Source organism: Antedon mediterranea, chromosome 1, assembly GCF_964355755.1.
Source record: "Antedon mediterranea chromosome 1, ecAntMedi1.1, whole genome shotgun sequence".
Lineage (NCBI taxonomy): Eukaryota > Metazoa > Echinodermata > Crinoidea > Comatulida > Antedonidae > Antedon > Antedon mediterranea.
Window position 1 is genome coordinate 37,049,347 of NC_092670.1, and position 15,985 is coordinate 37,065,331.

A 15,985-nucleotide genomic window follows, 5' to 3' on the forward strand; every position below is an offset into this window, starting at 1 on the left:
GCAGGTGCTATCAACCAGCTCAAAAGGGTTTCGTCTATTAGGATCAAGTATGTTTAAACTAAATGCACTGGATATCATGGCTGAACGAACGCATGCAGAATAAAAGCACTAGGAAAATATAAACAACTCAGAACATCATCACTAAGTTACACAGAAAGTTTCAAATCTGGAACTGAGGAATAACGAATAATGGGTCTATATTTTTATTACGATATTTCAGGACAACGTAGATTATGAGTGAAACTCTTTCTACGGGAAATTTATGGATTTTAAATTCGTAATTTGAGAAGACATGGCATTCTGTAACTTTAGATTCTTTCTGGACCAAGCCCTCATAATTAGTTTGAAAATTTGACGTAAATCGACTTTTCGATTGGATCCGAGAGTTTAAGAGGGGGCGCTTTAAAAAACGTCATTTTTGTTCAAACACATTATTTTTCGAAGTTCTTTTAGTTAGTGAAAATATTATCAACGTTTGTTATTGCTATTATGCTTGTATCGCCTACTATTGTGTGCCATGTTGGACACTGTTATCCCCAGTTATCAATAAAGAAATAAATAATAATAGCCATGAAGAGATCATGGGAAATGCATTTCTGCTGTGATTGTAACACTTAAAATAATAGTCAACATGTTTTCATTTGACCAAGTCACGTGGTTTCTATCATCTTGCATGGTGCTGAACATAGGATGAATCAGTAAATTTCAAACTGTTGAGTAGAACTTTAAAAAAAATTAACATTAAAGCAATTATTTTATTGATATATAAATACAGTTTTTATTAGATAAATTAGCATATTCTATAACTATAATTACAATAATATATAAAACATTGAAAATACTGCAAGGCAAATTTGGCTATAGGCCTACGTGCATAATACCGCTTATTTTGTCAAATAATAACGTTGGTAAAGTATGTTTTAAGCATGGCAAGTTCATTTCTCCATAGTTTAAGCAAGTACATTATTCGTTTTTAAGGCTGGACACACAACAGTCTATTTAAAATATTTATTATATAGAGGGCATCACTGATTAATGATATAAAAAAATCAGTTTCGTTCAAAAATTCCTGAGAAACAATAACACAATGTTGGTTACACCTTGACATAGGCCTAAGTAATATATGTTGTTGAAATTCAAAATGTGTTGAGACAGAAAGTTGCCAATCTATTTGCATCTTGAGGGCTCATACCAAGCTTAGTCTCGTATTCAGCCACTTTCATAGTCTTCAGTTTTGCTCCATCGATTCCTTCGATAGCGACGGTTGGTGAATATGAGCCTAATTTGATAAGCGTCAGCATATCAATAACTTGGTTTACATTTAACGCCTCTAACGATCGTGGAATGTCCTGGATTTTCGATATTCGTTTTTCTTTCTTGTCTTTTTTGATTTTGTCTTTCTTCTTTTTAATTTTCACTTTCTTCCCCTTTTCATTGACGTCATATTCAATACCGGGTGTGAAAACACCTTCATTCCTTTCTTTGCTTCTTGTATCCACTCGAAAAGCTCCTGTACTAACTTTCATTAAATTTGAGCTTCTAAAAAGACCTGGATATTTATCGTCTTCCATTTGGCGTTCAAAATCAGTATTGATATTTCCTAAGCTTGGAGAATCAACATCTTCTGCCACATCTTCTTTACAATGAGCTCTGAAACTGCTTGGTATGCTATTTCGTTTGCCAGACTTCTTGTAAGAAACTTTGTCAATGTTAGATGTTGAAGCCACCGATGACGCAGATGATGTTGTAGAAACAACAGATGCAGAACCAGAACTGCCATTCCACGGTTTACTTTCAAAGTTGCCTGATTGCAACTTTGATTCAGACATGAACACAATGTTATCTTGCATATAAGAAGGTCTAGGGCTGGTAAAATGTTTTGGAATATATTCACGGAATTTAAATTCATCATTTCCATGATTCTGTGACCAAGTACCATCAATAATTGTTTCTAAATGTGGAATTTCTCTTCTGATTTCTGGAGAGTGAACGTCGGCGAATGTTTCGACAGAGTTGGGGTCACAAACGTGGATTGTCAATGTCCTATCAGGTATTGTACTTCTGACGTTAAAGTTTTTGGTGTCTTTTCTTTGGTAATACACTGCGATATCTGAAAGAACATAAAAACGAAACAGCGTTACCATTTACATTTCTTTAGTAAGTTACTAAGTTCAAAGTTCATTCATGGAATTTCAACTAGAAAAGAATGATATTTTTCTTTCAAATGCCTAGTATACACTAGCGAACCAAACTTCTATTTGTAACCTCGGGTTTGTTCTTGCAAAATGAAGTGGTAGATACTCTATATTTCTGCAAACTTTCTCAATTTGAATCAACTTTAGGAAAACCTTTCTTGTCAAACTCAGAGTTTTGATAGACTTGTTTTATTTATTGGTTCTGAGAGTTACATTACATTTTAGTTTGACAAAATACTGTATTCCGCTTTGGTGTGCCACTTGCCAGTGATTCGTTTCGCGTTTTAGTGAACCCGTCATACGAATGTTTAGACTCTTTTTTTACGTTCTTTCAGTATTATGCATTTGTTTATCTTTCTTTGAAGAAATAAATGAAATGAAATAATCCTAATAAAACTATTTGATATAATTACCGATGACATCAGTCTGCTCTCAATTAAACTTACGTTGATTTCCTGTATCTTGATTATAATCGATTTTTTCCTCAACAACGGAGTCAAGATCATCACACATCGTTTTGAACAAGTTCCGTGTGTCATCTCCTAACAGACCCTCTGCAATAGTGAACTCTAATCTAAGATACGCTGTAATGTCTATTATATCATTGTCAAGAACACCTATGGGAAAAAGCATAGTTATAATATTATAATGAAATATTAAAGTCTTTGTTGAGATGTTTTAACTTTGGTTGATAACCAAACTAAAGGCTTGTAATAATCTGTAATCTGTCAATTGTAGGTAAACTTAGAGGTTTATTTTAAGATTATTGAACATTAGTAGTAGCTATTATTCGATGGATTGTTTTGGATGATGTAATAAGATTGAAACTGTGCTGCCAATGTTGTTTGTTAGCTTGTTGTCTTCAGAACAAGAAATAAACAAATTTGTTATAATTATTTGTTAGTAATTTACATCAACTTACTGAAGTTAATAGCATTTCCTTGTAGATATGGTTCGTCGTAGATTTCCTCAATTACCATTGTTCCAAAATCTTCATCGATCATTACCTGATTGTCAACATGATATTCTAACTTCATGTGTCTGGAAAACTGAACTTTGACCGGGAGTACATGATCACATAATATTTCGTCTAGTGTGCGTGGTCTAGTTTCTGCATGACGTAGAAATATTTGTATTAATTGTTATCATTGTATATCATCTTATACTGTCTTTTTTTTTTTATGGTTTTGAGCATCTTTCAATTTCCCTAATCATACTAATCGTCATCATCTTCTTAAGCTCTGTCTACACTTTAAAATTATTTTGACACAAAAAAAAGATGTGATGTGCCTAAATACGGTTTTGATTTGCCCAAATATGGTACTGACATGAGTTAATATAATGGGCACATCACATTAGGTTTGATTGTTTAGACAGAGACTTTATTGCCATTATCAATATCCATACCTCGTCTGACAGGTACGAGTTCAAACGGGATGCTGTAATCACGTGGTATACTTATACGTCGACCTCTTCGTTCTTCAACTGCTATTACTCTTTTTTGAGTTTGTTTTCTATGTATCCGTACAATCTATAAAACATTTTATACAAAATAAAACAATCAGTATGATCTAGAAATGGTTATTAATATCCATATGTAGGAATGTTTCATGTAGATAATTTTTTAATATTTAAATAACATCGCAATCGCTGTTGGAAATATATGTGTCCCATAATCACCAACAACAAAAAATGTTTGTAAATGTTTGCATGGCTTCTCCGTGATGTTGGTATCAGGAAGTTGAAAGTGTTTCCTTGTTGGTACGTAGGCCTACGAAGTCTCTAGTACAGAACAAACAATTCAGACGTTGAAAAGAACTATTGTTATTATGTTTACAGAGCAATTACTATAGATACATATAGAAATATTGGTTTTCGTCAGGGATGTTAACAGAAATAGTATATAGTTACAGGTCTATTTTTCCAATTGGTGAGCCACCGGCCTTAAAAACCCTGAATAGCGGTCTGACAGGCTTAAATAATTGAAGGCAAACCCATTTCTACGATTTAACCATTATCATTACCCTAATAAACAAAACTTGCTAACCTGTCCCATTCCAAGCGAGTCAGTATCTTCAGATCCATAGTGTCCCCTCACTACCTGTACGATAAGGGGAAACTTATACGAATTAAGCAATTCGTTGAGCGTATAGGCTCTCTTCGACCAGGCTATGTTGTCCATTTCATCAACCGTATAGACACCGTATGTGGCCAGCATAATAACTCCGTTTCGTTTCGTTGGTTTAGATATAAAAGAAGTCACGCCTGACTGTTTTCCTTTGAAAAGAAGAAAAAGAAATTCGCTGACAATATTTCTCTATTTATAATGGTTCAACCATACTATTATCTAGACTTACTATACACAATATTTTTAGACTATGAAATAGTAATATTGACATTACTTACTTTTCAACGTATTGTATTAAGCTCTGTTAACGCTATCAAACTGTGACAAAACAGTTGATGTGCCCATCTATGGACATGATGATGTCATATTGATATTTATATTCATTTAATTTCAAGCACGACACACGAAAGTAAAATTGTAACATTGTAAAACAAAGAAATAAAACAGGGACAACCACAAAACAAGCAAAATAGCTTTTACAACTAGTGGTGCTCTAATAAAGAAAACCAAAAAAATAAATATATATAACCATATTTGGGCATATCACCACCATATTTTTTGGCGTTGTCATTTTATATTCATGTAATAACCTTATAAATATTAACACTGAGGAAATATTTCGTCCATGATAATAATAATAACTCTAATAATAACATTATGTGATAAATAAAGCACTTGTTGTCAACCAATCTCATATTTAATATAGGTTGACATAATCAATAAATTCAATATTGAAATGTATAATATACCATAGCGTGTTCACTGAGATGATTGTCAAATTAAATACACCATTGTGGTTTTAATACAGTTCTATTCTTAGTACACTCAGGCGACCAAGAAGAAAAATTAATGTTCGATCCTCCTAAACCAGCTATTGCTGAATAGAGTAGCTCTAATTACTTAGGCGAAGAAAGCTGTCAAACCATTAATTCACCCCGCCCAACCATAATCGGATTTGTATAATACCCCCATGAATATTTTTTTAATTAACCCACAATTTTGTTTCCGCTGTCGGTTGATTTGTGTTTATTTAATTATAATCCTAAATTCATGTAAATATATTTGTCATTAATTTATTTTAAATGAATTTAAATAAACAAAAATTGATATCCGAAATTTGGTTTGACGGGCAATAGGCACCTACTGTGACGTATTTTTGGTAGTACGCATGTACAGTATAGTTACTTAATATTAAGAGTTAAATGTAGACAGTTTTGATATACTATTATATATATATATATCTCAGTATTTCAGTATCAATAATAACCTATAGTTATTTTTCATATTAAATATAACAATAGTAGACTGAACGTACTAAAAGTGGGTCTGTTAATAACTCAGTCTACCCTAATCAATTGAAAACAAAAAGTAATAAAAACAATAAATAAATAAATAAATAAATAAATAGATAAATAAATAAATAAATATAGCCAATTAATCCAGAACCTACCTTGCGATTTGTTTAGCTTGGCCCAACTCCAGTTAGGCCTACTGAATTCCAAAAATTAATAGTACAGTACAAGTGTTATCATTTTAATTTTCTTATGTAAAATTTCCAATTGAATACCGTTATTGATTGTTTTGTAATTTATTATTGTATTTATTGCGCATCATCACTACAATCAGGTAAATTTTGTAAGAAGCGTGTGTGTAAGACCAGTAGCATTTTGGAATCCTACATTTGGGGATGGGGATGTTGTTATCTTTTTTAAATTTCGTCCGTTACGTTTGTTTAAATATTGTGATAACTATTAATACGTTATAAATTAAATTATTGATATCGATAGTGGCTTAATACTTATTTATAATACTAATTTGATTTGTTAAGTACACGCTCATTGTATAAATGGGTTAGCCCGTCCCCCATATTTGGGTCAGAGAATGTCAAGGGTCAACTTTGCACGGTTGATGTGTTTTGGTTTTGTGTGTGCGATACGATGATGATGGGTGATGATGCAAGTTGAAAACATTTTAAATTGTCCATATTTAATACTGATTTGTGATTGACGATATTTACAATATTGTTTGGGTTAATAGGTAAATTTTTGTAATTTAAACTAGGTGAAGCTAGCTAAATTAACTAAGCCTAGTAGTAGTAGTAGTAGTAGGCTAATAATAAAGCTAGGCCTAGCTAGTTTAGTCAGAGAGGCCGCCGTATAACCAGCCAGGCCAGGGCCCTCCTCCCAGGCTTTATCTAGCTAGAGAGGAGGGACTAGGCCTAGTCTAGGTCCCAGCTAGCCAGGCTGGTTCTACTAGTAGGGTTGGCCCCTAATTCTACTTACTAACTAGCTAGTACTAACGGCTACTGTCTGTTAATTATAATAATATCCTGGATTTTAAGCACTGAACATTATTACCCCAGCCCGGTAATTTTTTTGGATCAAACACTTTTGGAAACATACTCCAATAAATGCAGCTAGTAATCAACGCAAAGTTGTGTCTTGATCTTACCGGGTTCACATTTATACACCTGGGTGGAGAGAGGCAAAACATAAGTTAGTAAAGTATCTTGCCTAAGCAAATGCGATCTCACAATTAGTAGTCGAACGTCCAACACAAAATAATGGCCTACTGTGACAATAAACATGTCTAGACCCCTATTGCAAAACTGCAATAATAATGGAAACTGGATCCATGGACCATGGTGAAAATAACTAAACCCAGTTATGCCGAGGACATGGCATTGAAGCTAAAAAAGAATGGATGTAATAAATTCTTGATTTATTTAAATATATTTCTGTATCTGTAGACCAAGAATGAAAATATACAATGGCTGATGTAGCAGAAAAACCTAAGCACACCTCAACCAGTGAAAAGAAAAGTAAGAAGTCGAAAAAAGAAAAAAAGCCTAAAGATAAGCATAATGTACCTCATGAACCCAAGACAACGTCAGCTGCACCAGCAGCAGAGGGGGAAAGTGAAGTTCCACAGAAGAGCAAATCTGAGCTGAAAGCTGAGAGAAGAGCTAAACAGGTATAATGCTATGAGCTATGATCGTTTGATTTCTTTATACCGGGAGTCCTATTCAGTACAAGACAGTTCTCAAGTGTCTTATTGGCCCATGATCAGCATACAAGAAGATGATCCCCTACTCTTTTTAAATAGTATACCAACCGACACTAAGTGTTTCGTACCCACCCCTTAAAATTACTCAAAATTGTTTCACTACTTCATCCAACCTACTCATTACTGTCTACAACATCCTGTAAGCATAGCATTTAAAGAAATCAACCCCCAACTTCTCTATCATGAACATTTGTAACTTATGTACACAAGACCAATGGTTGTACGTCCCATCTGAAAAGAGAGGCAATGCAAGTGGAAGTTACTTGGCCAAGGATACAACCAATATGCCACAGACAGGTCTCGAACCCATGCCTCTCACATGCTAGTCTGATATCCCTTACCATTATACCATACTGCTCTAATGGGTGGTGTACACTATTAAATTAGTAATTCATTAATTGTAAACATGTGCTACAGACTGTAACAAACTACTTTATTTTATGTTGAAGTATTGAAGTTGTACTGATTAATTTCAATTTCCAGGAGGCCCAAAGAGCAGCTAAAGCAAAGAAAGCCGGTGAAGGCAGCACAACCAAAACACCACCTGAAGGTAAATTTAACATCACTTTATTACTGCTCGGTCGACTGTGTTAAGCCCTGTCTACACTATCAAACTTTATGTGACACAATTATTTACCTGTGATGAATCATAATTAAAATCTAAACTTTCTTTTATCTTTTTAAATCTTTACCTTCACTTTTTCTGTTGTTATTATTTTATAGAGTTTCAGTTTACTAAAACTGAAGACTTATCTATGGTACTACAGGACGGTACTGTATTCGCATACTATTATTCATGAAGGATTTTTCATTATTTTACATAACACAAGTCATGGTTAACAGTTTTTTTTTTTCAAATACTAACTTTGGGGAAAAGATAGTGTTTAGGCCAATTTACACAGACGAGCAGTAACGGTAATAAAAATATAGAATCTATGTTATCCATTTATTTACACACAACGTGGAGCGGACGGGCTGTTTCCTCTCAGGATACAGTAGATACAGATTCTACATGGGACAAGCTACATGGTTTTCTGCTTACCGTTACCGCTCGTCTGTGTAAATTGGCTGTGAAAGTTGGTTGAATTTGAATATGTTAAATTTAATATAATAATAAATATTAATGTGTTTGTAGGAGTTTCTCAAAAAGCGCCACCTAGAGTGTCAGCGGATCACCAATTAGATGACCCTAAAGTATTGAAGAGAAGAAACAAGAGGTTTGAGAAGCAAAAGGTTGGTAGAATTAATGTTTGCAAGTAACAAATCAAGTAATGGGAAGATATGCCCTGTAACTCACCTTAATAAGCTCTGTCTACACTAAAAATGTGATGTGCTCATATATGGACATGATGATGTCATATCACTACTATATCTGTGCATATCACTACCACTTGTGTAGACAGAGCTTTAGCCCCAATTGGCCCATAAACATTTTGTTTTGTTGTAAATATTTATGCTCTATTTAATTGGTAGTGCCTTGTCTTAATGTACTATACTTATATGACTATTGTATATCTAGAGAAGCGAAAGCTTTTTGTCTAAAACCAAAGAATATATCTCACAAGAATGAGTATTCCGCGATTTTTGCATGAGAAATTTGTAACAGAGAGCTCCAGAGAGTGATGCCCGCCCTCATAAGGGCGGATGTATACATACTAAATAAGACTTGATTTAATAGACATGATAAATGTCACATTAAATAGAATTATGATAATAGTTTTTGCAATTGTAAACTATTTTATAATACATATTTATTAACAAACTAGTGTTTATTCACTTTTACAGACAATTATTTACTAACATGCTAAGTTAGTTTACAAAAAAGGCCTAACACAGCAACACCAAAAATCAACGAATATTACTCAGCACGGCCTATTCTTTACCATTGCCGTGTACTACTGTACGCCCGGTAAATTAAATATTGTTTTTATGATATAAATTAGTATAAAACACATGTTATTAATAGGAGAAAATGTTAAATGTCATTAACATTTATTTGTTTTACCAGAAACAAGTTAAATATAGGAATATTATTAAACTATCCTTCGTGAAAACGCGTAAACACCAACACGCCCGGTCAAGCTATCGTAGCGCCCGGTTGATAAATCAAACTGTTTATACGGCAGTTTTTACTAAATAAATTGCATAAAACGAACAATTAAATATTCAAATAGTATTTAACATGATGTTGGCATGTAGTTGATAACATTTTTATCATCGGAAAATACTCCGGTGGTCCAGCATTTGATTAGTGAAACCTTCACAAAAAGTTGTATACATCCCAGATACATCCACACTTATGGCGGCGCCCTACCACATTGACAATATTACTGTTACAGGGAAAATCGCAGATTACTCATTCTTGTGATATATATTCTTTGCTAAAACCTAATTTATACAATTGTATGCATAATATATATTGATTATGCAATAAAGATATCACAAACTAATTTGTGTTATTTCGATGAGCATGTGTAGAAGTTTGCCATTTTCTATTAAGCTCTGTCTACACTATCAAATTTAATGTGATGTGCCCATATATGGACACGATGATGTCATATCACTACTATATTTGGGCACATCACACTTTGAAATAATTAGTGAAATGTTGACCTACTTCTAACTTGAGAAATAACATTTCAGATTCCTCAACGTGTTGAGCATCAGAAGAAAGTAAGCCTGTTTTCACACCTGGATCAATATGAGCGGCAGATGCCATTAACAAAAGCTCTTGGCTTCGGATCTTGTGAAATTCACCCTGCTATCATCAAGCTTGGCTTGCAGTATGCTGAAGGCATAATCTGTGGTTCAAATGCAAGGTAATCTTAATCCTGTCTACACTGTAACTAGTTTAACAAAAAAAGTGTGATGTGCCCAAATATGTTAGTGAAATGCCCATATATGGTAGTGAAATGCCCATATATGGTAGTGAAATGCCCATATATGGTAGTGAAATGCCCATATATGGTAGTGAAATGCCCATATATGTTAGTGAAATGCCCATATATGGTAGTGAAATGCCCATATATGGTAGTGAAATGCCCATATATGGTAGTGAAATGCCCATATATGGTAGTGAAATGCCCATATATGGTAGTGAAATGCCCATATATGGTCCATATATATAGATAAATAGGTATATACTTAGGAACATGCATATTGAAATTCAAACTCATTAATAACTTCAAAAAGAAAAATTTGTATTCTTTTAACATAGGCTGAAATATCAACATGACATGCACCCTCTGTGTCAATATTTTGCCAAGTACTTCACTAAGTCTCTAAATGTTTTCATTATTTGTTGAGTGTGGGTTGGGGGGGGGGGAAATAAGTTAATGAATGAATGAATTCTGACATAGCTTTATTTGAGCTGCAATAGAGGATTATCACACCAAAAACATGGTATAATTTTACCTTTTTTATTTCAGATGTATTGCATTAATGAACACATTTAAGAGAGTCATTCAAGACTACAGCACACCAGATGATAAAGAATTATCTAGAGACCTAGAAAGCAGAATTAAGCCATACATAAGGTACACTTCTTGTCTGGTTTGTTTTGCTACTGCGTTTTTTGTAAATTGTTATAAGAAATAACATAGAGTATCATGGTGCTGACGTCACGATGGTAGGTGGCTCTACGTGGTTGCTAGCGCAACCAAAAATGCGTTTAACCTGCCTGAGTGACTCCAAGGTCACCAATGGTTTGGAATAGGATTATTAAAGTCATTTTAAAACTTAATAATTTTCAATAAAAACAAACTAAAATTTCAAAAGATCGCTAAATATTTGTTTTTAATAATCTATTTATTCTTCAACTACAGTTTAAGTTTTAAAAAATCAAGCTAAGATTCATAATTTGATAGAAATACAGATCTTTACAGTTATTAACATAGTAGCGTTGAATGCATTTTTTGGTTAGCTAGCAACCATGCAGCGCCCTCTATCGTTGTGACGTCACACCGTGATACTCTATAGATTCTATATTTTTATTACTGTATTTTCCAATATTAGCAGATGTAGTTTGATTAAACTAACTGTGTTCCTCGGACATCTTTACGGAGAGAAGTATGCATAGAAATATGGCCTCAATAGCAAAATTCCACTACAATTGGAGCTTTAAAAGCTCTGTCTACACTATCAAACTAGTTTGACAAAAAAAGTGTGATGTGCCCATATAAGGTAGTGGCATCATCCTGTCCATATATGGGCATATCACAGTTTTTTGGCACATAATTTTATAGTGTAGACAGAGCTTTAAACAAAAAATACAATGACTAAAAAATGTTAGCATAACATGATTAGAACCACATAGGGTTTTACAACACATTACATCACAAAATGAAACATATACGACTTAAAGAGGAAATAATAAAATACCTGTTAAATTATTTTTTCAGCTTCCTCAATCAATGTCGGCCAAAGTCAGTGAGTATGGGTAACGCCATAAAAAACCTAAAAATGCAGATCACACACATACCATCTGACATGTCGGATACAAAGGTAATGAACAGATATAAATTCTAACAATGTTTTTTATGCATAAGAATAAGGAATATACCATCCTAGTAGAAAAACCAATAAAAACTGTTATTTTTACAGGCAAAGGAAGAACTGTATACATTTATAGATAAATATCTAAATGAGAAAATCTTCCTAGCTGGAGAGGTGATCAAGAATTATGCCATCACTAAGATCAAAGATGGAGATGTTATTCTAGTTTATGGCTGGTAAGTGGGGCTTTGTTGCGTATGAGCAGTGGTGTAACGAATACAAGCGCTCACTTGCTAAACCCAAGAAAACCTGAATCTTATGGGGCCCCTGAGCTGTGCCCAAAGGGAAAAACAAGTATTAAAATATTTATAAAAAAAACACCCCAGTCCCCCAGCGTTGGAGGGCCACTTAGGGCTCTGCATTACGCAACTGCGTTCAAAAAGGGAGAGATGGATTTTTTCATTTACCATAAGTAAGAGGGTTTTATAAACTGCCTAAATTCACATCTTTCAGTTTGTCAGAGATATGAATTATGCAGTTGAGATCTTACACCAACTTTGTAAAATATAATTTGTTAGAGAAGTGTTGCTTATTTCAATAAATATTTCATCAAATATCAACTGGTTATAGATAATTGGAAGCATATAGGAATAAGAAAGATAAATATAAGAACATCATGATTGTAAAGTTCTGTCTACACTATCAAACTTAATGTTACAAAAAAATGTGCACTACCATATTTAGGCATATCACCACCATATTTGGGAACATCATACTTTTTTGTCCAACTAGTTTGATAGTGTAGACAGAGCTTAAGAATTTAGTATTATCCTTATCACTTAAAAACCCAATATAATATTTCTTCTCTTTCTACAGCTCGTCTTTGCTACGAAAAGTTCTTTGTGATGCCCATAATTCAGACAAGAAGTTCAGAGTAGTTGTCGTTGATAGTCGACCAAAAATGGAAGGCCGTGAAGGCTTACGAAGACTAGTCAACCATGGCATTTGTTGCAGCTATATCCTTATTAATGCTTTATCTTATATGATGCCTGAGGTGAGACTTATTTTTTGATCAAATTCAGAAACAATTAAGGAAGATAAGAGGGTCGTCAGCTCTGAGTGGTAACAAAAGCTGAGAGTTGTTGATACAGAAGCACTGCAAGCCCCAACCATAACCAGGGCACTCTTTAGATCGTAGTTCTGGTGGTACAAGTCTTATCAGATGAGGTGTAAACACCAGGCTCAAGTGAACCCAGCCCATCATCAATCAAAATTTATTTGACAAAGCATGTGCCCATATATGAACACGGTGATGTCGTATAATAGTTCATTCTTATATTGCACACATAAGCAAGCTCTCAATTACCCAGGTCATTTTTGGATCAAACACGTATGGAAACATACTACCATAATGGTGCAGCTAGTAATCATCGCAAAGGTGATCTAACCGGTACCCATTTTATACACCTGGAGAGAGGAAAATTTAAATAAAGTGTCTTGCCTAATGATACAAGCAATGCGGAGAGAAATGTTGAGAAACTCACAGTTCTTTTCAGAACTAATACACGTGGTGTACCGCAAACTTTATATCAACATTTGATTTCGCCATGCAAACCTTCAAACAATATATTTTTTTTATTCCATAGGTTACAAAGGTGTTCTTAGGAGCCCACGCCCTTCTTGCCAATGGCTATGTGATGTCACGTGTCGGTTCATCTCATGTAGCTATGGTCGCTAAAAGCTATAATGTTCCTGTGTTGGTTTGCTGTGAGACGTATAAATTCTGTGAGCGTGCTCAGACGGATAGCTTTGTTGCAAACGAACTTGGTAGGTGTATGTGTTGCTGTTTCAATCTCTAGCATGTATTGTTGTGTGTTGGGGTAAGGTACAGTATTCTGATCGCACACTATTAACTTTGAATGTTTCTTATACAACTATTCTGCTACATAATTCCACATATTCTATGAGCATGCTCAAACTGATAGCTTTGTTGCAAACGAAATTGGTAGGTGTATTAATTGTTGTTTCAATCTCTATTGTTGTGTTTTGTGGGTAAGGTATTCCGATCTTTTTTGCTACATAATTTTACATATTTCCTGATTATTAAAACATTATTTTTTACAAAAATGTAATATTTTTTCCAGGTGACCCTGAAGACTTGACAAATGCAGAGAAACCAAAAAAATATCTAAGTGATTGGCGTAATATAGACTCTTTGACTCTACTTAATCTAATATATGACGTCACCCCACCTGATTTTGTTGATATAGTGATTACCGAGATAGGCATGGTGCCATGTACTTCTGTACCAGTTGTGCTACGTATGAAAAGTGCAGTGGAAGGATAAATGACATTAAATGGAACAGCCAAATTATGATAATTAGTGTATGAATAAATAGAGAAAGTAAGGTACTGACTTCAAATCTAAGCATGTGTATGTACTGTATGTGTGACCTTTACTATTACACAACGTGCAAAACACAAAAGACTCAAACACAGGTACAAAATATAGACGTGTAAGAAATTTCTTTATTAGTGTTGCTCACTTAAGGCTCTGACTGCGAATGGTTTTCCAAACCATTTGCATTAAGTTTTAATCATTATCAAAACAAAGAAAATACACTTAATTAGTGGAGGAATTAAAGCTAATTGATTGATGGCCGAAACAGATACCAATGACCAAAAGATTATAAATGGTTAATCCTATAAACAAATGGGGAGTAAATGTGGTGTCTAATCACATTTTAAGTCGAATAGTGGATATTTTGGCCTTTTTGGAAAATCCATGTACTATAGAAAAATGACAAAATTTCGACCCTTTTATTTTTCGAGATAACTGGTTACAAATACTCTATAAGTGATGATAATGCAATATATGCACATATATACTGTAGCAATATTATCGCATAATAATTGAATTTTAAAAAGTGGATATTTTGGCCATTTTTGTAAAAATTCCTGTACTATATATAGCACAGGGATTTTTTCGAAAAATGACAAAATTTCGACCCTTTTAGTTTTCGAGATAACTGGTTACAAACACTCTATAAGATGATGATAATGCAATATTATACAAATAATGAATGTTTATGAGTGCAATGGTACAAATAATGGCACGAGGTGAATGATGAAAGGTTATATCAACGAGGCAAAGCCGAGTTGATATAACCTTTCATCATTCACCAAGTGCCATTATTTGTACCATTACACGAATACAAAACATTCATTATTTGTTTTATATAACATCTAGACGTTTTTTTTTCGTACACAAAAATGTTTCAAAAAGTACTATTTAACGATCGTTGAATAGTGCGTACTATTGCACGCCATGTGACCCACATTCGTCCAATCAAATGACAGGAATTTATATAGGTGTTATATAAATGCACATATATACTGTAGCAATATTATCGCATAATAGTTGAATTTTAAAAAGTGGATATTTTGGCCATTTTTGGAAAAATTCCTGTACTATATATAGCACAGGGATTTTTTCGAAAAATGACAAAATTTTGACCCTTTTATTTTTCGACATGATAACTGGTTACAAACACTCTATAAGAAGATGATAACGCAATATGTAGCAATATTATCGCATAATAATTTAATTTTAAAAAGTGGATATTTTGGCCGCCTTTGGAAAAAATCTCTGTACTCTGCCCCGTCATGAAAGAACGACTCAACTGCATAAAGCAAAGTTTTGAGATAATAAACAAAACGTGTTCTTGTTTTAGCTCTTCACGTGTGTAGATAATATTATTTTGATTAGCATAATAAACATGCGCAGAGGCGAATAATGGGTTCTGCGCATGTCAATTGTGCTATAGTAACCAGTTTTATCGAAAAATAAAAAGGTCGAAAATTTGCCATTTTACTTTTGACATAAATGGTTACTATAGCATAATAAACATGCGGAGAGACGAATACTGGGTTCTGCGCATGTCAATTGTGCTATAATAACCAGTTTTGACATAAATGGTTACTATAGCATAATAAACATGCGCAGAGTCGACTAATGGTTTCTGCGCATGTTAATTGTGCTATAGTAACCAGTTTTATCGAAAAATAAAAAGGTCGAAAATTTGCCATTTTACTTTTGACA

General features: G+C 33.7%; 2 protein-coding genes across 2 annotated transcripts; one reads left to right on the forward strand and one right to left on the reverse strand.

Annotated features, from left to right (window-relative positions):
• Window positions 1-763: 763 nt before the first annotated feature.
• LOC140052581 (uncharacterized) lies at window positions 764-5,823 on the reverse strand. The gene is made up of 6 exons (XM_072098233.1): window positions 5,774-5,823; window positions 4,243-4,472; window positions 3,603-3,726; window positions 3,118-3,306; window positions 2,642-2,812; window positions 764-2,110 (listed from the first exon to the last, which is right to left on the reverse strand). The coding sequence occupies exons 2-6, from the start codon at window positions 4,411-4,413 to the stop codon at window positions 1,137-1,139; spliced, it is 1,629 nt and encodes a 542-aa protein (XP_071954334.1). The 5' UTR covers window positions 4,414-4,472; window positions 5,774-5,823; the 3' UTR covers window positions 764-1,136.
• A 402-nt stretch (window positions 5,824-6,225) lies between these two features.
• On the forward strand, window positions 6,226-14,553 carry LOC140052645 (translation initiation factor eIF2B subunit delta-like). The gene is made up of 11 exons (XM_072098350.1): window positions 6,226-6,360; window positions 7,073-7,296; window positions 7,873-7,939; window positions 8,525-8,622; window positions 10,033-10,208; window positions 10,818-10,925; window positions 11,790-11,892; window positions 11,992-12,119; window positions 12,760-12,937; window positions 13,530-13,710; window positions 14,028-14,553. Exons 2-11 carry the CDS (start codon window positions 7,093-7,095, stop codon window positions 14,228-14,230), a joined length of 1,446 nt encoding a protein of 481 aa, XP_071954451.1. The 5' UTR covers window positions 6,226-6,360; window positions 7,073-7,092; the 3' UTR covers window positions 14,231-14,553.
• The last annotated feature ends 1,432 nt before the right edge of the window (window positions 14,554-15,985 follow it).